The 27,802-nt window shown below is 38.2% G+C and overlaps 1 protein-coding gene across 1 annotated transcript; it reads right to left on the bottom strand.

Moving 5' to 3' along the window:
- Positions 1-514: 514 nt before the first annotated feature.
- Positions 515-2,855, bottom strand: gas1a (growth arrest-specific 1a). The gene has a single exon (XM_017452531.3). It carries the CDS (start codon positions 2,277-2,279, stop codon positions 1,476-1,478), a length of 804 nt encoding a protein of 267 aa, XP_017308020.1. The 5' UTR covers positions 2,280-2,855; the 3' UTR covers positions 515-1,475.
- Positions 2,856-27,802: the final 24,947 nt, after the last annotated feature.

Consider the following 27,802-nt stretch of genomic DNA (forward strand, 5'->3'; position numbering starts at 1 on the left):
TTGTTCGCAGCCACAGTGTGCAGGCAGAGGCTGTTAAGCAAACAGAGTGATTGAAAAGTAAACAAATGCCGGTCTGGTTGCCGCATGCGTGCCCCAGGGAAAAGCCATTCACTTTTAGGCTTACGTTCTAACTAGATCTGAAAGTCAGAGTTTAGGCTGTAAGCAAACACTTCTGTTTGCAAAGTCAAGGGTATCTATGTTTCTTGCGCGTGTGTGTGTGTGTGTTTGTGTGTGTGTAAAATGCTTAATCTGTTCCTCAAACACAGTGCTAAATTTGTGGCTTCACAAGAGTTTGTAGAAGACAGAAGCGATCACATGCCTCCTGAAAAAAGACACCGAATCAAATTAAACTATAAAAATGCAAAAAAAAAAAAAAAAAAAAAGATTACACACACTCGTTTTTTAGTTTTTGTACTTTTGTTTTTATGCCTTCTATAAAAAGTACATCACTGAGGCAGTCATACAGTGGATTTAGACATTTTCTACAGTCCATAATTCATCATAGATAGCACAATTAAAATTTCTCTGAGAATTTATTTACACTGTACAGTATTTTAAAAGGAAACCCAGTACAACAAAATAACCAACTTCCCTTTAAAGCTGGAATCGCTCTTCATTTTCATAGACATCTTATGATACAAAATATTGCTTTCTATCCTGTGATGTAAATATAGGCTGTGAAAATGCTTGGGTTGTTCGATCCTTTCGAGCGACTGCTCTAGCGCTCGACCTTCTTTTTATTTATTCCAGCATGCCGAATTCTTTCCAAAGGCATTCCTGATAGAAATGTTATTCATTCAGTCTCTCAGTCAATCACAACTTTATATAAAATAGCTTACACAGCTACACAGCAAAATCCCTACTGTTTAACTAACACCCACAGTGCTGAATCAACACCTGCAGTGTCAATAAAAGTCCAACTGTTTTGAATTTATTTAACATAAGAGATTTTGCTGTGCAGTTGTATGATGGCAGTGCAAAGCTATCTGCTTAAATCTTTGCATTGTTAAATCTCTAGGTAACAAAATAATGTGTGTGTGTGTGTGTGTGTGTGTGTGTGTGTGTGTGTGTGTGTGTGTGTGGTGTACATACATATTTCTCTTTCTGTCAACAAGTGTTGCTTGACAATGTCAGAGTAGCATTTCTAAGTGGGCAGTCTCGTTTTAAGGCAGTAGTGTCAGACTGAGCTTAGTCTTGCTTTATTTGTCACATCCTGGTAGAAATCTTGCTCAGAAATAAATATCGAAACTGTGCCATGGTTCCTGATGTCCATTTCAGTTAATGAACAGTGCATTTGCATAGATAATGAAAAGGTGGATGCAATGCCCTAAAAGGACTTGGAAGTCACGCAAAAGTAGCCTACATTTGGTACTCTTTTAGAAAAGGAGACATTTAAACGGCTGCAGATCAGGCGGGAGCAAAAGTCTAATGCATTGAACGCTGCATTGAGCTGGTATCGTTCTGTTTATTTTAAATCAAAACCGTAATAATACCAAGATGGGTGCTAGCACGGCAAGAGCGCGCGAGTACCGCACGCAAGTCCCCGCGCTCCTCGGGTCGTTCTCAGTACCATCCCCTCCATCCTCATCATCATCTTCATCATCGTACTCGTCGATAAAACCCCCGGATCCTTCTTTATCGGTCACGGGCGACATGCCGAAGCACAGCGTGTTCATGCTCACTTTGACGTATTCGCAAATGGTACGCTCTGCGCCGTCGCAAACGCACGTGTCGAGTAGCTGCGCCTTGGGCAGGCGGCGCATATGCGCGATGACGCCGCGGCACGCGCTCGTGCACGTGGCGCCGCTGAACAGCTTGCCACAGTGCTGCAGGTAGTCACCCATGGCGGAGCGGCACGGTCCGTCTCGCTCGCACTGCCGCCGCGCCTCCGTGCAACCCATACTGCTGGTCCTGGGCAGGCACGGCTCGATGGCACGCTTGGTTTCGCGACACAATTGGTCGTCTGCGCAGCTGCAGTCCTCCAGCGCAGGGCCGCTCTTAGTCTGGTTGAGTTGCACAAGTGATGAGATGCAGTGGCTTGGGCACGAGCGCCGAAGGCCGCTCAAGACCGGATCGCACGCGCGTACGTATTGTCCGTACGCGTAGTGGCACTCGGGCTCTGCCTGGCAGTTCATAATAGCCTGCCAGCACACGAGACGGCCCCGCGCGCGATTCGACGACGGGCCCGCGCACACACAAGTGCCGAGAAACAGGAGCGCGCAGGCGAGCGGCCACGGGTACGAGCCGGCGCCCCGGGCTGACCGCGCGAGCCTCGCCATTGGCTTCAAGGCGAGAGCTGGCCAATCAGACGTCCATGTCAGGGGCTCAGAGTAGCTGCTGCTCCGTTATGTTCTCAAACCATGTCGTGTTTCCAGAGAAGTAATTCAACTCCGCTTGGAGTTTCGAGCAGTTTGTCCTGTAGAAGTCGGATGTAGTAAACTGTGTTTAAAAAAAACAAAAAAAAAGAAAGAAAAAAAAACAAATGCTATTCAACAGTTCCGTGATCCATTTCACCCAGTAATCTTCACTGAGAGGGTCAGCACTTCATCCAGCTCTCCGTCAAACTGTGTGGAAGCAGCAGCACTGACTCGCTAGCTCAGTCCTCTCCTCTCCTCCGTCCGCTACACCGAACTGAGCTCGTGCCTAAGTTAGCGCGTTCTTTAGTAGTCACGGCTCGTGCACTGGAGAAGGAAAAAAAAACCTTCACGGAAGTGGGTTTCTCATCCTTCATTAAGTACGCGTGGGGAAAATAAACACTACAACAGTACAAAAACAAACAACAAAAGTGCAGCGCGTTGGACTCGCGTATCAGTTCCTCCGCCACGGCCGCTCGTCTTTATCCACTCCGAGGCTTACGGAAGATTCGGCTGTTCCTATTGGTCAGGGCCTGAGCAGTCGTAGCTGTTGACGTCACAGGGGTGGTTGTAGGGGGCGGAGTCTGAGGCAAATAAAGCCGAGACACAAAGGCGGGGCCAAGAGTGAGGTTGTTACTCTGTCACAGTAATGTACACAGTTTATAAATCATCCTGACCGCCGATTTTTGTTTTAATTCTAAACCAAACTGTGGTGATTAGTAGAATTGGAAAGTGCTTCCGGACATCTCTGTCAATAAACACTCGTGTTTTATTTACACGAATATCTAATAATGAACCATGAAATTAGACACTGCTCTTAGACACATATAGGGTGAATTTAGGTCAGGTTTTTATTTTTTATTTTTTGTAGTTTCTGTCCTCAAGCCACACACACATTGAAATCCCCAAGATGTCTAATTATATCCGAAAGAAAAATGTAGATGTCATATTCACAGGAGACATAGGCAGCCATTTAACATTTCTTTGTGGCAAAGCAAATCTTCCTGTCTGCATCTGATAATCTGGCGCCTTCATGTATAAGGTTTTAAAATTTTCACTTCCATGTCTTGTCTACTAATCTCTCATATCATCATCCAAGTACATACGATCCCTAAAATCTTTTCTTAATTTGTGTAGAGTTTATATGGCTGACCAAGAATACCTAAAGCATACCTAATGCTGTCATTTTTCCTACTTTAAGAGGGGGGATGTAAAGATTAGAATAAAATTAATTATAATTAATAACTAACTAATTATAATAAATAACTAATTAATCATAGAAATATTTTTTTTCTACTTTTGTAAATTGGGGCAATGTAATTATCCGAACACAAAGATAAACGCATGAGCAGGGCATATAACACACTTTCTTTACAATAAGTCAAGTTTTATTTCTTCTTCTACTTCTTCTTCTTCTTCTTCTTCTTCTTCTTATTATTATTATTATTATTATTATTATTATTATTATTATTACTAGTAGTAGTAGGAGTAGTAGTAGTATTTCTATGCTCCTAGTTTTTTGGCCGGCTGTGGTAGAGCGGTGGTAGAGGCTGTGGTAGAGGCTCAGGTGGTAGAGCAGGTTGTCCAGACGGTGGTAGAGGCTCAGGTGGTAGAGCGGGTTGTCCAGACGGTGGTAGAGGCTCAGGTGGTAGAGCGGGTTGTCCACTAATTATAGGGTTCGCGGTTTGATTCCTGGCCCACATGACTCCACATGCCGAAGTGTCCTTGGGCAAGACACTGAACCCCAAATTGCTCCCGATGGCAAGTTAACACCTTGCATGGCACCTCTGCTACCATTGGTGTGTGAGTGTGTGTGTGAAAGGGTGAATAAGACACAGTGTAAAGTGCTTTGGAAAAAAGTGATATATATAAGTGCAGACCATTTACCATTTACTTTTGAACGTTCTACTTTAGAAACTTTTTATAAATTTATAGTAGTTTTGAAATACTATACTACATATTTCAAGTACAATTATATTTAAAATACTACATATTATGAATTATAATAACTCTAATGTAATCTATTTTAATCTGTATACATTTAAGGGAATTTTTTGTTAATCAGTTACAGTTGGTTTGATGTCAGTTTCAAGCACAACAGGTTTTTTCATTTGATAATCCGTACTGATCTAGCAGCTTTAATCAATTTAAATCAACGAGGTCTCAGAAAGCTTTAGTAAGGTTCACCCAAAAAATGTACCCTTGGCTGCAGCATATTCCGGTCTTTCCAGGTTATTTCAATTTTCAGATATGAAAGGTCCAACTGGAAAAATGTGTTCGTACAGGAAGGATGATTAAATGTTTGAAACTGATCCTTCCTGGCACCATCCTCCACTTGGAATATCTATAAAATAGATAAAAGGACAATTGGATGCAGCTTCTAAGCCAGTCGTCTCTATACCATGACATGGACTGTATCCATGCATGCAAACAGAAAATTATGGTATGCCTATACTTGTGTAAAATAATATTGTGCAAGTTCACACTTGAACACGTGGAAAAAAGAACCTGTGGATGCTAAAGTTAAGAGATTCAGTGAGTCCACTTGGTACAAAGGGGGTTTGTGTTTCAAACAGTGCTCTCGTCAGGAATGTACCTTTAGGCCAGTGTGCACTGAGCTCTCCACCCAAAAACACAATGCACTCAATGTCAGTTACGGATGGTCAGATCTGAGAGTGCCGGTGCCTTCTCCAGGTCACAGTGAGGTATGAAGGGAACACTATCCTCCTAAATCAGTCAAACAGTGAACCCTGAAGCTACACTTATCAAAAATGAAGACAGCTGTTGCCATTTCTTTCACCTAGGTCAGACAGACTAAAGCAAGCACCTGAGTCTCACCTCACTCCAACCTGCTTTATTTCTGTAATATGTTTTACATTAGATTTACATGTACAGCTTCTTTCTTCATACTGTACATTTGCCTTTATTGTTTTGCAGACTTTTTTTAATACAAAGTGACCAATCCAAACACAGAGCTCTTAATGGAACCAGTAGAGGGATACACATATATAGCAAATGCCACAAGATAGCCATCGTATGACCAGAAACAAATACAAGGTTGTAGAAAGAACAGAAAGAGCCATAACACACACACACACACACACACACACACACACACACACACACACACACACACACACACACACACACATGCACACAGCAGATTTTATAGAAATGGCACACAGCTACAGCTCTTCAAAAGTTTTACGTCCTTTTTTCTAAACCAGCCTAAAACAAACCCACTTGTTTCACTTGCATTAAAATAGATCTATCTAATGAGAGACCCATTAACAACTTCACATGGACCTAAAGGAGGACAAAAATGAGGCAGAGGGAAAAAACAAAAAAAAAAAAAGAAAACTTTCAACTAACCAAACTATTTTCTTTGGCAGGCTGAATTTACACACACCAGATGTGCTGAACAGCGGCGCGCTGCATGCCATTACTTTTTGATGGTGCCATTAAAGGCGCTTTTGTGCTTCTATAATGTAATTATGGGACAAACACAATGAAGTCACTAAAAACACAAGGCTCCCCTGACAACTAAGACCTCTGCTAGGAGACAGAGTGCATGATTTGTTTATCATATGATTTCAGTGCAAAATTATCTTTACTGATAAACCGTTTCTCTTGATATTCTTGAAAATTAATGGTTGGGATTGGAAGAACGAAGTGTGATTGTATCTCTGCTATAGTGGTTGATTTGTCGAAAGAAAAAATAATTCGAGTCATTTACTAAATTCAGGTTTCTACCAAAGATACTGGTGTACTGTTATTTTCATTTGGTTTTACTCATGAAGTCATGATGTCAAGAAAAATGTAGGAGATGAATTATGAAACAACAAACAATACTTTGTCTATGCTACAATGTCCCTGGATTGTCTCTAGTGAGACAGTTTGTAATCTCACTTGAGGGTTTTATCAGTGGTTGGAAAAGCAGTCCTAGATGTGCATACCTTCTAAACAAATGGTTATCACTGAAGCTGGATGTTTATAAGGTGTACGGTATGATTTGTGTATGTGCTTCTACTGTATGTGTGGGTGGAGGTGGTGTGTTTTCGAAAGGAAGTATCAAACTACAGGAAATGACTGGACAGGAACAATCCATTTACATGGATATGGAACTTCCTCTATAGGACCTTTAGGAAGAGAGATAATGGGAAGCGATAAGTCAATTGAACTGGACAAACTCTGTGTCTGGCTCTCCATTTCCATTAGAAAATCATTTTTAACCACCTTATCATTTTGATGAGATCGCTACATGCTATATCTTGAGTATACACTAAGGTAACTAGCACTATTTACCAGTTACTTTCTGTATTTATTATTGCATTATAACACTGTATATTATACACACTTTAGTGAACCCCAGAATTGACTCATTCTTTATGGTTATACATAATTTCATTGCTTTTACAGCTACAAAGGTAATCACTGTACCTTGCCACATTTGTAAGTGTTGAAATAAATAACGATTTATTCTCCATTTCCTCTCTTACATAGTATTGCCTGGACTCTAATAAAAAACAGATTTTTTCACAGATTTCTACAGGCTAAGGATTGCCAAATTCCTATTCCCTCAGCACCTCCAAAGGCAAACTGTTCTCTTAGTTATTCTCATAGTTATGGTTTTAACTGAACTCACTTTCTGTATTTTTCCATTTCTTTGCCAATTATGCTAGGAGCTATAATTTCTGTCTTTATATGAACATTCATAAGCCCTAGATATTAGTCACATAACCCCTATTATTCAAAATGGGTTCAATTTGTACACTATGTCCTTTGTTCCTGCAACTTGGCTTGTGGTTTTCAGTGGCTGCTATGTGTGTTTGCCTTCTAGGTGACATACTATGCCATCGGTTTTCCACAGATCTGAAGATAGCAACAGCTGTCATTAACACCATGACAGAGAGACAGACAGATGCCTGATCAATCATGGTAATTGAGCATTGGCTTTGGATTATTGTTAAAGTTTGGAAAGTTAAAGCTCACCGATGAAATAACCCATAAGGGCAAACTTCCAGAGTATTACCAGAAGTATACTTTTAACCTTCTTAATTAGAACATAATCTATGACTTCAGTAACTATTTCATTAACAGAGGAGAGCTGTCAACAGAACGAAGCATTAGTTATCACTTATGGCTTCTCATAGTTGGACGGTATAACTGTATACATTCTACAGTTCTAACAGATTCTTCATTTTGACATTTGGCAGGTTAGGATTTGTAAGAAAAAAAAACACCACAGGACATACAGTTATAGGAAAATAATCAAAGATTGTGTGGTGTGAACTGTTATATTCCTCTTATAGTACAGCGAGTTCTCAACGATTACTATTTCTTTATTTATAAATGAGGTGTCATACTTTTTATTGGTTTATAGTTGCACATACAAGATATTTGCTGTTATCACTCACGTAAAAAAAAAAAAAAACAGCTATGAATATAGCTCCATCCATTTTCTGTACCGCTTATCCTACACACGGTCACAGAGAAGCCTGGAGCCTATCCCAGGGAACTCAGGGACGCAAAGCAGGGGGACACCCTGGACGGGGTGCCAACTCATTGCAGGGCATAGTTACACACAGCGAACAATTTGGAAATGCCAATCAACCTACTATGCATTTCTTTGGCCTTGGGGAGGAAACCGGAGTACCCTGAGGAAACCACCGAAGCACTGGGAGAACACACGAACTCCACACACACAGGGGGAGGTAGGATTCGAACCCCACAACCCTGGAGGTGCGAGCCAAACGTTCTAACCACTACGTTAATAATATAAAAATGTAGCGTGTTACTGAGAAATTATAAAACATAAAGCCTTCTTCTGTAAAGACTTTCCTGTGGGGGAAAACCTACCGGAACAGCTTCAACCTTGACTGTTTCAAAGGGCTAAGACACTGGAGACTCCTACCATAAATGTTAAATAAATGTCTCTATGCTCAAACATATCAAAGATTGCATATTTTTACATATTAGCATGTTTTTGTTTGGGGTTTTTTGTATGTTTATCATTAGGCTTAGATTATATGTAGTGTCCACCATATAAGTCCCTATGAATTAGCTGTTCTTCTACAAACTACTGAATTCATATTATACTCTGACTGTCCAGGCTGTGAGTATGATAGAAAATGAATCAACACATTTTACCCAATCTGTTTTGAGAATTAAACAGTATTCCCTTCACATCACTGAGGCAGTGTAGGATGGAGGCGCTTTCAAAATCCCTCTTGCAACTCCAACATGGTGATCATCATCAATTTATCTTTCTTGACAAACCACAGACTGGTGTTTGTTCTGCCAATTGTTCTTTTTTTTTTTTTTTTTTTTTAAACCTTGGTTACATACATACACACACATACCAGCTGTCCTAACACATGGTTTTCCAACCTCACTATACTTTACACAAGATTATTTAAATAGGCCTAAGGGTCTGTCATACAGCATGCAGAAGGAGAACAGCATATGCACACTGGGCCATTAAAGATAACCCCTTACAGACATGATATTAGTCAGGCAAACATGGAGTGAAGCAATGTTTTACAGCATGAGACATAACAAACCACATCAATTAAAAAAAGAAAGGAAAATCAGTGGTTGCTGCAAGCATTCAACATTCCAGATCTGATACAAATCAGACGGTTTGTTCATTAATGGCTCTTGGGGTTAAGACAGAAATACTAAAGCCATGTGCGCAGTGCAGCCCTGGGATATCTTCAGTTGGAGGAGGATCTTATCGGGTGATACACAAAATATGTGGCAATACTAAAAATGTGATTAATTGTGTTGTGGAAATGTTGAGTTTATCAAGCACACGTTTGCAATTCTGTCTAATATCTTGGCAAATTCTTTTTTGGACAACATCAATTGCTCAGAGATTTCTGTTTGTATTATAGGTTTAAGTGTAAAAAAAAAAAAAAAAAAAAATAAAAAGTTTGGAATAAGAGTCTGTGTGTGCCGACATGCCTAGTTCAGGCAGCTTTCAATATCTGTTAGCACACATGCTCTTCTGTGTTGCTGTTCAGGTATGTTTGATAAGAAGTGTCATCTTATCAAACCCTCTGCTGCTGTATCACGGCGTTTTGATAAGGCAAATACAAGGCACATTCAAATGACGGCAGTCTAGAAGTGGAAGCACATTTTATAAGAGACGTGGACTCTTGGGACATTCAGAGTCATGCTTCAGAAATGCTCCTATCAGCCCGGCAGCTGTCCAGAACCTTAGCATCATTTAACCTGGTGTGATCTTTGCAAAATAGCCCGTTTTAAATGATTAAGAAATTTACCATGATGACACTCCATGTGCTTGGATCATGTTTCTCTAATGACTTTAAATAAACATTATTATGTCATTAAATTATAATATGAAGATTATGTTTAGGACATTTTGCACTGTGTAAAAGGCAATAGGCAATTAGATGTATTTGCAAAAGTAGAATAGATGTTACACTTGGGGAATTTTTTTCTACTATATATATATAGTACCCGTGACCCTGAAAAGGAATAAGCAGTAGAAGATAGATGGATGGATGGATGGACATATATATATAGTACTGAAAACGAAGTAAAGTTCTAGCATTTTAAACTCTGGTTTCCTCTAAAAGTTATTTAAAGTTTTCATTCCAATTCCACTGAAAGATGACTCTACATTTACAAACTAATGTAATAATGTAAAAAATAATAATAATAATTGGAAAAAATAATATTGCTGCCAGTTAACAATGGGAAAGGTGCTAGTCGCTCATAAAAAGACTCATTATCATCTCTTCACTAGACTGATCAAACACTGGTAGAGAAATAAGCACTGATTTATTGCTCTCTTGGCAAAGTTTCTTTTTATTGATGTCTTTTTATTAATGATGTCTGTTAAACATTTTAAAACCTTGTATGTTGCCATCAGTACTGAGACTGTAAGCATTCTTCTCTGTTTTGATGGTGATTTGATGGCAGAGGTGAGGCTTATATACATTTCGCTGCGGTATGTTGCAACAAGCAAAACCATGACATTTACTGCGAAAGAAAAGCACACTTAGCTGGCAAGGTTTCAGACATCTTTAAGTACACTGAGTGCATTTACCGCTGCATTTGGTAACTATTGTAGGCAGACAGCCAAGAAAAGGTTAGCAAGTAGCCTAAATAAAAAATTTATTTTGGTCAAATATGGTATATTTATTGTATGTTTTCTTACAGTCGAAGCCAAAGTCAAAGACGTCCAAGTATATCGTTGGCAGAAAAGATAAATTGTTGCAGGCAGACAACCAAACCAAGGAAACAGCCTAAATGAAAGAAACTTTGGTCAAATATGGTATGGTATATTTATGTTTTTCTAATGTCAAAGCCAAAGTCAAAGATGTCAAAATATATTATTGGCCGAATAATTACATTTGTTCAAAACTTGCTCCACAAGTTGTGTGTGTTTTCCACTATTCAGCCACAGCAATGATAATCTGATGGGTTGTACCTGGCCACCACACATATACAGGACATCCATTGTAAGTAGTGAACATAACATTAGGCTTTATAAAAATTTGATGATGAAAAGGAAAATGTTTCTAAGTCAGATCCCTGGTCTTGCTGCTATGATTTGGAGAGGCAGGCAGTGCGAAACCTCATGGTATTTATCACCCATCTGGCTTGATCCGTTGCAGCTCGGGGGCCACTTTGACTGAGAGTAAACAGTGTATTTGAAAAGCCGTCAGTGCAGGCCTAAGCGGCAGCTGCCACAGAACGTGTTAGAATAACTGACTGACACAATGGTTTCTTCTTTAAATAAACAGATGTGGATAGGTTGTTAAAACCTCAGAGAGCAATTTTTCCTCTGCTTCCATCTGTGTGCCAGGCGCTTTTTTTCTCACATTTTCTTCTCCTAGAAATGAACGTCTGTTGGGATGGGAAACAGTGTGTTCCAGCATTCTGATGAGACCGTCATTTCCACCAGACGTCCCAGATAATAATAATGTCATTTGTTACAACTCCAGCTCTCTCCTCTCTTCTCTCAAAGTCCAGAAAATCGTCTGTAAAACAGATGGAGAAGAATGAGGACTAGATGAAAACCATATTTCTATGAGTTAGCTTCTTTGATTGAACTATGTTGGATGTTAGTTATTTAATTATTGTGGAAAGATATTTTATATACTGTTTAATATACAGTATGACTACAGTATATAATAATTACATAGTGTATATACAGTTCCCTCCAAAACTATTTGAACAACAAGGCCAATTCTTTATTATTATTATAATTGTTTTTTGCTGTAGACTGAAGACATTTGTCTTTAAGCTCAAAAGATGAATATAAGAAGAGAGTTTAGAATTAGCACATTTTGTATCAGACCACCTAATTTGGAGGCAGGCAAAAATATTGGAACAAGTGACTGACAAGTGTTTCTTGTTATACATGTAAGTCCTGTTAGATTGTTTAAACAGTAAACAGCTCTGAACATCTACTTTTGGTTTTAGTCTTCAATTTCGCCTGTGAAGACTGCATTTGATGTTAAAAAAGGATAAGCCACCCTGAAGACCAGAGAGCTGTCTACTGGAGAAAAGCATTGGGCATAGCCAATACAACAATTTGGAATGTCCTGAAAAAGAAAGAAACCACTAGTGTACTGAGCAAGAGACCTACTCATGATCCAAAACATACAAGCCCATCTATGAAATATGGGGGAGGTAGAGTCATGGCTTGGGCTTGCATGGCTGCTTCTGGAACAGGCTGACTAATCTTTATTGATCATGTAACTCGTGATGGTAGCAGCAGAATGAATTCAGAAGTTTATAGGAACATTTCATCTGCCAATTTACAGAGAAATGCATCCAAATGAATCAGGAGGAGCTTTATCATCTAGCAAGACAATGATCCAAAACACACTGCCAACTTAACAAAGGACTTTATCAAGGGGAAAAGTGGAAGGTTCTGTACTGGCCAAGTCAATCAGCACACTCAGTTGAGCAGTATTTCACCTCCTGAACAGGAGAAGGGAGAACACTCCAAAATAAACAGCTGGAAAAGCATCACAAAAGGGGAAACCAACAATCTGGTGATGTCAGTGAATCACAGGCTTGATGCAGTTATTGCAAGCAAGGTATATGCAACCAAATATTGGTTGTAAATAATAAGTGTTATTTACTTTATTTTACTTGTACACTTATCTATTCCTGTACATTTTTTCATCTAAAAAAAATGGGTGGTCTGATACAAAAGGTTCTATGTTTTTTTTTGGTTGTTGTTGTTGTGTTTGTTTAACACATCTCGATGTAAATACCATGCTATAAAAGCTGAAATCCTAAACAATCGTCTCATATCCATCTTTTGATCTCAAACCCAAATGTCTTTGGTTTATAACACAAACAAATTAATTGGCCTTGCTGGTCCAATAGTTTCGAAGAGGACTGTATCGCTATCTCAATTAACATAGTCCACATCAAATATTGGGGAACCTGCACAACTCAGTGTTACATGGGCTAACTATAAACATAGAAAAGTTTGCATTTCCCATGGCTTTTGAACGAAAACCAAAAAATTCCCTATTACAATTACAACTTAAAATTGATCTATTCAGACCAGGAATTTGCATTAACACAGATCACTAATAAAAGCAGTCAAATGTCACGCTTTCCCATGTCATCACATTACAGAGAGATCAGCAACACCACAGTTACCATGGATTAACAGGTTTATTTGCTGGGCTGTTTTTTTATGCTTTGACTCACTAGTTATATATTTTCCTGCATGCGGAAAAAGAGCACAGCACACACAAAAAAAAATATATATATATATATATATATATATATATATATATATATATATATATATATATATATATATATATATATATATATATAATTTTTCCACTAATGTGTGAATCCATTTAACATCTGATGCTTGAACCATGTTTTTTCATAACCATATTATAACCATGTTATATATATATATTATTGACAATGTGTATGACAATGTGATGGTTAATGACTTGCTTTACTGCATATACAGTATAATTGGAGTCATGTTGGGAAAATCCCTAAAGTATCACAGGAATTATTTTACTGATATCTTTTCTTTTTTCTTTTCTATAGCTTTTTTTTTTTTAAGTCAACTATGAGAATTGTTACATGGATAATGACAGAGCTAAAACTTTGAAAACATTCCCATGTCAGACCCTTTTGTGCTGCTTCAAAACAGTGCTGTTAAACAATACAAAGGAGATATCTCATCTTCTAATAGACTGCATCTTCCATATTTATAGCATATTTAATTGTTGTTGTTGATGTTTAATCTAGAATGTACAGTAATAGTAAATGTCTTTAGTAGTTTTCATTATAATATGTTCTCTCTACTATAAGACATCCCTTTCCACTTCGATCTAAGCAAAACAAGGTGTAGAGACAAGCAATATGGACAGCAAAATGCCAAAGCTAGTAATTATTCTCGCTTAGATTAATGCATGCCCTCAACACAGTGGTTCCATGGTATGGTATTAATAGGCTGTGGTCTTAATCTCTGGGTCTGTATCTTACCCTCTTATCCATAGTGTAAAGTATAGAGTATGATCGGAAGTACACTTATAAGATAGTAATCAATGGCAAGGGGGTCTGAAGCCCTCCCACACAAACATCTTTCATTTAATTATTTTTCCATAAGTATTTTATTCCTCTTACACCATTTTTTATTTATTAAAGAATGACACATTAGACTTTACATCCATTTACATATAGTCCTATTTATTGCAGTGTTTATAAAACAATTTATTTCATGTTATCACATAGTAGCTACAGCATAAACAGTCATTCTCTCACATTCTCTGCTGAAAATAACAAGACAAAGCTTGCCTTGTTACTGAGAAACCGGAAATGCAACAAATACTTTGTTGATAGACTTTCCCTAGGCAGAAAACCTAAATTTACAGCTCTAACTCTGGTTGATACAAAGCTCTGTCACTCTGACTCCTTCCATAAATGTGAAATAAACCATACAAAAAGCTTCACTAGCTGCGTTCGAAATCGCGTACTGTAACACCTACTGCATTCGATTCAGTACCTACTGCTCGGATACAGCCACTGCTTCAATGATTAGATGATGTTTCATTGTTTAATAATAACACATTCTTGTTCTGTTTATTAATAGACTTAGATTACATGTAGTGTCAGCCATACAAGTCCCTAGCTGCTACTAGAGATAGAGTAATATATTAGAACAAGTTCATTAATATAAACCTGTGATGTGAACTATAGTCGGCGCTACTGTCAGAGCTGCTGTTATAGAAAATGAACACCTTCTGACAAATCAGATTTTGAATTCAAGAACACTGTGGTATAATTGTTAATAGCGTTTTCTTTAGTAACATCTATGAGTGATGATAGCTGTAACATGTATGAGTGATGATAGCAGTAACATCTATGAGTGATGATAGCTGTAACATGTATGAGTGATGATAGCAGTAACATCTATGAGTGATGATAGCTGTAACATGTATGAGTGACGATAGCTGTAACACGTATGAGTGATGATAGCTGTAACACGTATGAGTGATGATAGCTGTAACACGTATGAGTGATGATAGCAGTAACATGTATGAGTGATGATAGCTGTAACACGTATGAGTGATGATAGCTGTAACATGTATGAGTGATGATAGCTGTAACACATATGAGTGATGATAGCTGTAACACGTATGAGTGATGATAGCTGTAACATCTATGAGTGATGATAGCAGTAACATCTATGAGTGATGATAGCTGTAACATGTATGAGTGACGATAGCTGTAACACGTATGAGTGACGATAGCTGTAACACGTATGAGTGATGATAGCTGTAACACGTATGAGTGATGATAGCTGTAACACGTATGAGTGATGATAGCAGTAACATGTATGAGTGATGATAGCTGTAACACGTATGAGTGACGATAGCTGTAACACGTATGAGTGATGATAGCTGTAACACGTATGAGTGATGATAGCTGTAACATCTATGAGTGATGATAGCAGTAACATGTATGAGTGATGATAGCTGTAACATGTATGAGTGACGATAGCTGTAACACGTATGAGTGACGATAGCTGTAACACGTATGAGTGATGATAGCTGTAACACGTATGAGTGATGATAGCTGTAACACGTATGAGTGATGATAGCAGTAACATGTATGAGTGATGATAGCTGTAACATGTATGAGTGACGATAGCTGTAACACGTATGAGTGATGATAGCTGTAACACGTATGAGTGATGATAGCTGTAACACGTATGAGTGATGATAGCTGTAACACGTATGAGTGATGATAGCTGTAACACGTATGAGTGATGATAGCTGTAACACGTATGAGTGATGATAGCTGTAACACGTATGAGTGACGATAGCTGTAACACGTATGAGTGATGATAGCTGTAACACGTATGAGTGATGATAGCTGTAACATCTATGAGTGATGATAGCAGTAACATGTATGAGTGATGATAGCTGTAACATGTATGAGTGACGATAGCTGTAACACGTATGAGTGACGATAGCTGTAACACGTATGAGTGACGATAGCTGTAACACGTATGAGTGATGATAGCTGTAACACGTATGAGTGATGATAGCAGTAACACGTATGAGTGATGATAGCTGTAACATGTATGAGTGACGATAGCTGTAACACGTATGAGTGATGATAGCTGTAACACGTATGAGTGATGATAGCTGTAACACGTATGAGTGATGATAGCTGTAACACGTATGAGTGATGATAGCTGTAACACGTATGAGTGATGATAGCTGTAACACGTATGAGTGATGATAGCTGTAACACATATGAGTGATGATAGCTGTAACACGTATGAGTGATGATAGCTGTAACATCTATGAGTGATGATAGCAGTAACATCTATGAATGATGTTTGCTAACTGCAGTGAGGACATGGTCATTCAATGGTTAAGCCTTTGAGCAGTGTTGGGTGTAATGCGCTACTAAGTAACTAAGTTAGTTATTAAGTAATTACTAAGTAATGCGTTACTATAATTAAATTATAGTTTCCCCTGAAAAAAGTTAACTAAGGGATTACTCTTCATTCTTAAGTGATTTCATTGCAGTTACTTATGATGTACTTGCATTACATACTGTATAGACTTTCAACAATTCTGTATGAAACAATATTGAATTTAAAATCTAAATTCATTATCTAAAGATAAAATTAGTTTTCTAATTTAACTTGGCCCCTTTAAATTCATTAGCTGTGGCTAGAGCGCATGTACACAAGTTTGCTCCGGGTGGCTGTGAAATCGCACAAGTTCAAGAAGTGGCTGTTTCGCTAAATGGAAATATTCCCATTACCTAATTTGTTTTTTTGACACATATAGACAAGATATGTAAGTTATGTCTTGGGGAAAAAACACTAACTGCCTCTCCAAAGTAGTAGCTCTTATTATTAAGCCAGTTTAAAATAATAATAATAATAATAATAATAATAATAATAATAAGAAGAAGAAGAAGAAGAAGAAGAAGAAGAAGAAGAAGAAGAACATCTGTTTACATTTTTGTATTTAAAATGGTTTAATAAAGCAATGTTTAATAAGCCATGTCCGACTCAAATTTAAAGAATTAAATGAAAAGTTTCATTTCTATTGTCCATGTGGTCAAGGTTGATACGGATTTTAAGTAGTAATTACTACTGATGAATGAAATTACTTTTCAGACAGAGTAATTAGTTTGTAATTTACATACAACACTGACAATGTAATTAGCAATAAGTAATGAATTACTTTTTTGAAGTAAGTTCCCCAACGCTGCCTTTGAGCTACAGAAGGTTTTGAGTTCAAATCCCCAGCACTGCCAAGCTGCCATGTTTGGGTCCTTGAGCAACACTTCAACTGCTCAGTTGTATCCTGTCTCAGTTGTATGTTGCTTTGGATAAAAGTGGCTGCCAAATGTAATGCAATTTTCCATCCATTCATTTAACACTGGCTCCTTATATGGCTGAGATGAAAGAGAGAAATTGCTCAAAGTGGCATGTCATGGTGAGTTTTTATAGGACCCTGCAATAAAAATGGCTTTTTTAATTATGATCAGTGGTTGAGCAGGCCAAGTGATTTCATTCAAGTGCCATAAATATTACCTTGAGAAACCTTTTTAATGTCAGCATCCAAGTAACTGTGTTTGTTAGGAGCTCATTTGTTACTTGCAAGCACTTATTCCATACTATAGCTAATCCCTGAAAAAAGAAAAATAAATCCCAGTGGATCTTAGCTCAAGCTAAAGCCATATAAATGCTTAACAAAAGAAGCCTGGATGCTGGTATTTTACGATAATGAACCCTGTCCGTATCTGGTTTCCACCAATATCCACGCTCTCATATCTTCAGTCTGCCAGATGTTTTCAGACATATTCATCACTCCTTGCCTAAAGGTCACCATTCAGTAATCCATCAGGAAGTTCCTGTAAATCACAAGGCTGAACTGTAATGTGGAGAGACATACCTCTATTTACTTCTCCACAGTCATGGTTCAGTCACAGGTTATGACCCATCAGGCTGCATTTACGTGTAATGGCGGTTGTATTTTTTATTATTATTTTTTTTTATGTTGGATGATGGTCCGGTCATGGTTATGAGTTTGGGTCCTCCATGCTTTTTAGATGCACATGGTGTTCAAAGTCAACTTGGTGGAGCAAACTGTTCATCTATGGTGTGATCTCTGCATTTCTTTGAGTGATGATGCGGCTCCTTTCACTTCTGCACAATGTCTATATCATCAACTGTGAAGTGGATAGATGACAGGCCTGAGTGGAGTAAGACTATAAGTTTCAGACTGAGCTCAAATTCATTATTTCCAGAATTTCCTCTCCATTAACTGCCATTACCTAATATTGTACTAAAAGTTTTATAGCTTTCATTGATCTTGCATTTACTCTTGGTTCTTAAATATGAAATGTCCGCACGCCCCAGTGCTATTTTACACCGAGCCAAAACCATTCTAGTGCACAAACAGACACTGCAGGGAAACAGTGCTCATGGCATTAACTTCATGATAGGATTCATTCTTTGGATTAACAAGAGTGTTTAGGAAATGCAAAGCTTTTGATTGAAAGTGTAAGCTTGTGGTTGCTGTTACCTGCATGGTTTTTGACAAATCCCTACTGTCTACCTTGATCTCCTTAAATCGCCTGGGGTAGAACATGAAATATGTTTGGCAGTATTGTGGCTCACTGTGCAGATCATTATGTCATTTAGGATGCAATACATTTGGATACAAAGGACATTTTAGCTAATTAAGTATCATAGATCATCCAATTAAATTAATCCAGCCTATTATTATGATGATGATGATGATGATGATGATGATGATGATGATTGTTATTATTATTGTTGTTGTTGTTGTTGTTGTTGTTGCACAATCTATCTATTGTGCTGAGCCATCCAACATGAGTTCAGCAAATAAAGACAGACCATTCCTCCAGGACAAAAAAATCATTTAAAACATTTGTTGAAGCATCTGTGTTTGTGAAGCCAATCTGATTTTTCACTTTATGTGTACACAAAATCTTGAATTAATACCGAGGCTTTACAGCATTTGCAATAATGTGCACCAGAGCTTATTATCTTGGCAGAGGAACAAAAATCCCAACATAGAGCACAAAAGGTTTGGACAAAAAGAGGACAAAAAGAAACTATTCACACATTCTAATTACCACAAATGTCTTTCATTTAGCTAAATCTGGAAAATAAGTGGGGAAATATTGTAGATTGAGAGAAGATCTTTGCTCTGCTTTTTAACTGCATTTAAGAATCCCATCTGCACTGGACTGCAGCCATTTCTGCAAAAACCTTCCCATGATTTGGATTTACTTAATATAAGAAAGCTTTTTTTTTATTACACAGAAGAAAAAGACAATTTCTTTGCTAAAAGGACACACATGGACAACACCATCCAACAATTGTCTATACCTAGCTGTCTTTATTCATTCTTCCTTAATCTTATTATTCTTTAGAGCAAACACATTTTTTTCCCCCAATGTAGCTTTAACTCATGTATGTGATTTAGTTCATTTAATCACTGACTGAACAATACCTCTTGAACAAACACACACAAACACCCTGACGGTGGTCCTACACCTTCATCGCCCCACACAGACACACACACTTCATTCTCGACGTCTTGAAGACACAGACCACCTTCAACTTCTGATATACACACCACTCTAGTTCATAAACAATGGAACACTGGGAAGATCCAGTGTGAAACTAAGCTTTATAGTGTGACGCAAGCAGGAGTCACTGGTAGGTCTCTTGTCACCCATCATTAATAATAACAGAAACAGAGGAATTCTGGGTGTTTAGAGCATGTCTCTTTCCAATGCACTGGACTCTATGAAGGTGGAAGTTCCTAAAACGTCTTACCATTGCACGCAAAATTTACATTTCTGGAACGTTAAGTGACATGGTTGAAAAGACCGTCATGAAGTCTTGTGGTCTTGCAAGTGTCCGTGGAAGTACTCTGCTGAGAATCTGGCAGATATTTAACCTTCACGTCCTTTTTAGTCTCTCTCTCGCATGTCCTATTTCTCCCTTTTCACTATCTTTCTCTGAGAACTGTAAGTATTGCCGCACAGCTTGAACCGAGACAGCAGTGAAACCACGGTTTTCACTGTGTAGTTGTGGAATGTTTGTTTTGTAGCCTCCTGTGCAGCTCATTTAACTGGCCGAGCGTTATGATGTTTCTAGAAGAAATAGCATATTTGCCAAGCTTCGTTCAATTGAGGCTGATTCTGTAAGATCTCAAGTCTCGAGCGCACTCACAATTCCAAAACTTTTTTGTATATCAGTTTTGGAGGGGTTCTTTTGTTTGTTTATTTTTAGGCATTGTTTCTTATGTCATTTTGAAATCCACCACCAGTTCATTGCTACTTTATCTGTGAATAATCCGTGTTAATAAAGCCATCATGGGGCATGTGAAAGAAACAGTTTCTGCAGCTGTCCTCGGCCTGTCACAACAAATGACTGCGTCTTTGCTGAAAGCAGCTGATCTAATTCTAGGTTTAACACCCTGAATGACTTCATCCATTAGAACAAACATAAACCCACCCTCATAGTATCCTCTTTGAAATATACTTGCTGATATAGTACTACCTTGTCCATTGTTTTTGAGTTTTGTCTAATAGTGCCCGAAATAAAATAAAGCTGGAACTGATTAAAACACCATGCTCCCACAAGGCAACTCAGTTGAGGTTAGGGCAAAGGGCAGGCTGAGCATTCATTTGAATTCTTATGACTCTTCTACGGCATTGGCAGTGATTAACGATCACTAAATCAGAATAATTGGAGCTCCAGTAAGTGGAAATACTTTCAGGTACAAGCTTCAAATAATTTGCTTTTTTGTGCTCTTGTTAAGGTAATGGGCTGCATTTAAGTCAGATGTTCTTTGGTTTTTCCAGCTGTATCACCGTCAGTGTATCTGTCTGAGAAGGCAAGTAGATGCAGTTCTCAGTAGAAGGCAAAGGTTTACGACCTGAGCGTTAGAGCTTTGGGTATGTTCGAAGAGACAGCTCTATATCCTTGGCCTCTGGTCTGACTTTACCCTGCCTGGAATGCACCATGGAGCTGCACTGGTCTGTTTAATGACCCTCGGTACACCCTATGACTCATTGCTTCACTGCTGCGTCCCTGAGAAATGAGGACGTCGTTTTGAGAAACACACACACACACACACACACACACACACACACACACACACACACACACACACACAAATATAGACATACACAGCAAAAGCCTTACACAATGGGTATGAAAAATGTGCTATTGATTTCAGCTGCTTGCTTAAGATGTGCCAGTGCAGATGGTAGTGCAGATGTCCTCTTGCCCTCAACTATGTTCCACTTAATTTATAATACAGTTTGTGAGTACACTCTGTCATTGTGTGAAAGAAGAAGAGACACAGGCAGAAACCATGGCCACCACAAAGAGGCACATGTAGACAGATGAGTGAACTGTGCAAGGATAGTATTTGACATCTCCTTCAAAGCGGAAATAGGGACAGTGAGTATGCAGACACAGAGACTGTTTGGAGACTGGAAGTCTGGTGAGCCACAGCAGCTACTGCAAAGAGAACAGTGGATATACACACACGCGGTCCCTTCAAACCACCACGAAAATACAGCTTAGCAATCCTAGCTCATCTGAGATAAAATTCGAACAATCCAGAACCTTCTTTTGCCCTCAGTGTCAGACATACTTACTGTCACTCCTTCAGACTTAAATGGAGATGAATGGAGGAGCAGTGGCCCAGTTCGTCCATCAACATCAAGTCGCACAGACAGGCCAGATAACTGGATAATGTCAGACTGAAGACCTGTAGGCCTGTAGTTGCTGTCTGAACGCATGTCCCAGCCCCCAGAATCTGAAGCCTGACTTCAATGGAAGGCTGCTTCAATAGAAGTAGTTCTTACATGAGGCCTTATCCAATTCGGGGACAAGCTATTTCTAGCATGGAACAAGGGCACAAGTGTGGCTAAGGCTACTTGAGGGTTAATCAGCTAAAGCCTTATATTCTGCTATTACTGATGCTGTTAAAACATCTCATTGGAATGTGATTCATTTTCCAGCTAACATAACAGTAAAATGTTTGCTGGGCTAAAAAGGATATATCAGTATTAAGAAATTTGTACATTAAATGAAATGGTGTTTAAAATTGTTATTTTTTTATTTATTGAAATTATGTATTTTTTAAATTTTATTTAAATGAATTATAATTCAAGTGCCTCAGGCACTGGCTTTTTCTTGTGCAATTTCTTTGCTGTTATTTTTGCACAGTTAAGTGAAGTCTTGCAAATAAATACACTGTCAACCCCAAAGTAAGGCATATTTTCACAAGGGAGACATTCATAATGCATTGCAAGGTCTTTCAACATGTGTGCCTTGTACCCTTAAGACAGCAATTTTTTTCCTGCTATGATAAATTCTGATTTAACTTTGGAAACCAAAATAAAATAAGAGCTATCAGAGAGTGGGAGTTGACGGGTCTGGGTTTGATTCTCAAAGAAGCAGTAGAAGCTCCCCACATTCATCACTCAATGACAAGGTTCAAGCGTATGTCCTCAAGGACCGCCAGTTCACCAGCCAACACGCCATCCACCAGCCCTTATCATGAAAGCATACTCTGAGGTTTGAGTAAGCCTCCTTGACCGAATCATTCGCTTTGAACTTGAGATAAGATGACCTCCACATGGTTACCATGTGTCTCTCCATCTTGCTCTCACTGTCTCTCTCGTTCACTGTTTGTTTTTTGCTGTGCTTGGATGAAAAGCAGGAGCGCTCCTAAGAAACTCAGGAATTAATTTAGAGGCAAAATTTGTTTTCCAGTACAGGAAGGGAGTTTGGATGATACATGAAGAGAAGTCATGTTTGACGTCAACTAGTGGTAAAAGGTCACACTCCATTAGACCTGTGATTCAAATATTGAGTGTAACATGTGATTTAACTGTAATATAGAGAGGATTGAATTTAAATGGGTAACTGCTATAATGTATACTCACTAGCCACTAATAACAACAACTGTAAACCTGCTCATTTATGCAATAATCCAATGAGCCAGTCATGTCATATCACTTTGTACAATTTTCAAAAATCCAGTATCGGTGATCCTGTGCCCACGGTAGCCTCAGATTCCTGTGTCTGGCTAACAGGAGTGTTCTCATGCTGTTGCAGCCCAACAGCCCCAAGGTTCAACACATTCTCATCTCATGCTCCCAGATGCTTTTCTGCTCACCACAGTTGTATAGAGTGGTTATTTGAGTTACCAAAGCCTTCCTGTCAGCTCAAATCAGCTCCTCTGATGTTGGTTTCTGCCCTTAGAATTGCCACTCTAAAGCCTGTTGTATGTGACAATCTCAGGAGACTATCAGTTTCGGAAATACTCAAACCAGCCAGTCTGGCACCAACAACCATGCCATGCTCAAAGTCACTGAGACCATCAACTGAAGATCTTGACCTGTATTTGCATTATCGTGTGCTTTCTGCTGTTGGCACATGATTGGCTGACTGAGTAATTGCACAAATGAGCAGGTGTACAGATGTTCCTATTAAAGTGGTCAGTGAGTGTATTACATGTTATGTAGTAGCGCTTAGTGCAATGATAATTGTCGCCATCAACTGCTTGCAGAAAAGTGCACACATACTATACAATGATAATGTGTAACACAATGAAACGTGGTGTTTAGATATTTCTGCAATAAGCACTACTATGTGAAACAAAAACAAAAAAAACTTGAATTAAACACTCATCTCCCATGTTGATGAACTCTAAAATAAATGATTTCATTGTTTCCTTGGAGATCAGAGTAAATATAAGTTACATTTACAGGAAAACATAATCAACTTCAATAAAGACATCTTAATTAGTCTAGCCTCTGCTGAGGGAATCTGGGGCATATGCTTTCTGCAGCAGTTGCTGTAGGGATTATGATATAATCCTCATGGGAAGGACAGTTAACAGACTTCTTTCTGGAACTCAAGCAAGGCCGGAACAAGCACTGGGGCTGCTTTTCCCATCAGCGCTGGGAGAAAGGGGAGATGTTGGAGTGCCGTTCTCACCAGGCCACGGCTATGATTTACCACCAAATGGTCCAGTACCTGACAGCAGCAGCTGGCCAAGAGGCCTCGCCTCAGGCTCATGTCATCTACAAGATTCCTCTGCACTCAGCATTTCTGTCAACACTCAACATGACAAGCTAATTTTACCAGAAGCTGACATACTTCTGCACATCAACCAATCTCTAAATGCTAGAGCTATCGATTAGCACTGGAGGGGTAAAACAATAAACATTATTCCATAATAATGTTAATTTACAATGAGATAATATACTTATGCATACTGACCAATCTATACATGGTATTCCCAAGCATTACCACTGCATAGATAAAAATGGTAGTCTAAGTACGCTAGTTTTACCAGGACTTGATATATCCAGCTCTAAAGCACTGTGGCAAACCAGTGCAATAACAAATTCAGTAACCTAACAAGAAAACCCAAAATACGATAGCAAAACTAAAAACAGCAAATTTGTAAACAAAACCAAAAACAGGGCATCAAATTGTTTTCACTACACTATTTAGCTAACAAACTGAAAAGAGTTCTTTTACCTTGTAATAGTCCTACACCATTTCCAATCAGCAACAAGCATGTAATGTTCAATAAGGATCGTCCCTATCTGTTTTGCATTCATTCTGGTTTTGATTTTATTGTTGTGTTTTTGGTTTTGCTGTTGTGGTTTTCATTTGTTATCATGTTTTTTTGCTTTATTGTTATGCTATTGGTTTCATTGTCATGTTTTTGGTATTCTTATCATGGTTTTGGTTTTATTGTTGTGTTTTTGGTTTTATTGTCATGTCTTTGGTTTTGTTATTGTGTTTTTGCTTTATTGACATGTTTTTGGTTTTGTTATCACAGTTTTGGTTTTGTTATTGTGTTTTTGATTTCGCTATTATGAGCTTTTTTGCTTTTGGTTTTGTTGTATTTTTCATTTGTTAATGATACTGGCCACTGTACTAAAGGCTACTTTTACCACTGATGAGATAAGAAGTAACCTAGAATGCTGATTTTAAAAATATACTCACACAGTACAAATCATCTAAATACTAAAGTGTTAGGTCGCATGTGAAGTGGTCACTGTTAGCCCCAATGATTAGCCTCAAGGACTTAAAGCTGAGCGGAGCTGAAACCTAATCTGTTGTTTTGCAGCAAGCCACTTCAGGGCAGGATGGAAAGATTTATCAGAGAAAAAAGAGTGGAAGTGGAAAAGTATCAAGAATCCAAAAAGAAACGGCAATTCCAGATCAGCACTAATCCATAAAATTCAATGACAACTGGTAGGAGATTCCTACAGGTAGTTTCAGCTCATAAATGAATGAAGGATAAGGAGACGTCAACACACCAAACATGACGCATTGCATTCTGGGAGGGAGTGCAGCCTGGATTCCTGTGGACAGTAAGCCATCATGGGTCAGTGTCATATCTCCTCTGATACATTATCTTCCACTTACGCATGAATAGCTTCTCTGGTTCAGAATTGTCGTAGCTTTTGTCATCTAATGTATATTAACTCCAGATGTTTGTTTACTCTTTGGGTCCTAAGGGGCTAATGCTGGAAAGAAATGAGAGAATATGGGGAAAATAAAGTGTAAAAAAAAAAAAAAGTTTCTAGACATACTGACCTCTTTCACTGTGGGAATGTGAAGGGTTGTTTATTGCACTCTTGGCTGTTTTGTAGATCCGTTTGACAGTTTGCGTCTCCCAGATCTTAACCTCTGCAGTCTTGGGAATTCCTTATCAAAATGTTTGCCAAATCACAATATTATATCAGTGCAAAAACAGATATGCTGTACTGTCTTTAGGATGAGTAAAAATATCAAGATAAGTAATGAAGCCAGTGAATTCGTTTTTAGAGTAGACTATTCGAAGGTTCAGAAAAGGCAGCTATAAGTGAGAGTATAAATAAAAAAAATAAATAAAGTGAGGAAATAATGTTGCAATATTTGGATGTATGAGGTGACATTCAGTATGTCATATCAACAAGCACCCACTGTCTTAAAATCCATTTATATATATATATATATATATATATATATATATATATATATATATATATATATATATATATATATATATATACACACATATACATATACATATACATATACATATACATATATATATCAAACATTCTCTCTCACAGACCTTTTGGTTCCACATTTGAAATATAAACAAGCATTCATTAATCAGGGTGGAAGGGTGTTGTTGCCACGTCACAACTACAATCCCCAGTTTGATCCTGAGCTCAGGTTAATCTCTGTGCAGAGTTATGCATGTTCTCACCATGTACTCTGAATTTCCTCTGGGTTCTCCAGTTTCCTCTCACATCTAAAAACCTGCCAGTAGGTGAACTTGTGACTCAAAATTTCCCCAAGGTGTGAATGTGTGTATGTGGGCAATGAGGATGAAATAATGAACACTTTGATCATAAAATGCTGATCTTTTATGGAGCAACTTGATGAAACTTGATGTTTCTACATCATTACATTTTATAGCCACAAAAGAAATAAAGCGATGGTTACAATTAGTCTGTAAAACAATTTGAGCTCTCCATTTTATAACTGGACATTTAAAGTAATTATGCCATATTTGAAATTGTGGCCTATCAATCATGGCTTATAAACATACAGTGTATTGTAGAAATCACCATTTTACAAGGTTACTCTTTTTTTCATTTACAGCGAGTGTGGAAAGGGAAAAGCTGAGAGGCAAAACAGTTTTCTACTTGAGAGCCCCAGATATAACCCCAGTTTTCCAATTTTCTATGAACTTCATTTACTTATTTAGCAACATCCTGATGACAGAAATAGAATGGAGAATGTAACCTACAGCTGGAGTAAACTGATTTATGAGGGAATGAAAATGGTTTTCTTGCATTCTTCTTAGACAAAGAAAAAAGTTATTTAAACAACTTCACGACAGATATTTGCCTCTTGTATTTAAGGAATTTTGGTTATTCAGTGGAAAACCACTGTTTACTACGTTTGATCATTTCAACCCATTGTTAACCTTTTAACTACAACCTTAATTGTTCCTAACTTTTTAGGAACAATTTTCTTATTATTATTTTCCACCTGTGCAAACTCCTTTCAATGAATTTTCATTGTTGTTCACATGTTATCTAATGTCAAATATTATTCCTAGCAATGTTTTACCACCATCTTAATTAGCAACCTCTTGCTATTAACCATGATTATTAAGATCCATCTATCTTGACTATGCATATTGATGGCATCCCGCCATCCTTAAATCTGGCAATATAGGCTCCCGGTCTGCTAAGTTTGATAATGATGAAAACAAACAAGACTGTAAAAAAAAGTATAATTTACTCCCTCAGTGCCACTATATCATGCAATCTCTGTTCTAATTTCCTTTGGGAATACAAGTATCACTGTTGCTATGTTTTTACGTTGACAAAAATATTCAAAAACCATATGTATGATATGTTAGTTTGGATCTGCTTACTAGCCTCCCCTTCAACTCGAGAGAACATCACTCTACAAACGCCCAATAAATCACAAAGAGAAAGTTCTTGGCAAGGGGCCAGGCTGGGATTACGATGTCCAGATATCTGTCTTCAGCATAGACAAAGACTAAAGCATGCATCTGGAAAGCCTCTTGGTTTTCCCTAGCTGACAACGCTAGCCTGCTGGTGTGAAGATCTTTTTCCTTTTCATTTTTTTTGTAGACATCTCAGTGACGGACCATATCACATTTCATGTTTCCATACAGAACAGGAACTACAATAGACATGCCAGGAACCAGACTTTAAAAGCAAACTCTTTTTATGCTTCATATGCTTTTTGTCTTTCATCCTGCACATCTTCTGAGCTTTCAAAACAACCAGGATCACTGGATTTCACAATGAGTTTAGCACTGTAAATA

The sequence above is a fragment of the Ictalurus punctatus genome, chromosome 22 (assembly GCF_001660625.3).
Source record: "Ictalurus punctatus breed USDA103 chromosome 22, Coco_2.0, whole genome shotgun sequence".
Classification (NCBI taxonomy): domain Eukaryota; kingdom Metazoa; phylum Chordata; class Actinopteri; order Siluriformes; family Ictaluridae; genus Ictalurus; species Ictalurus punctatus.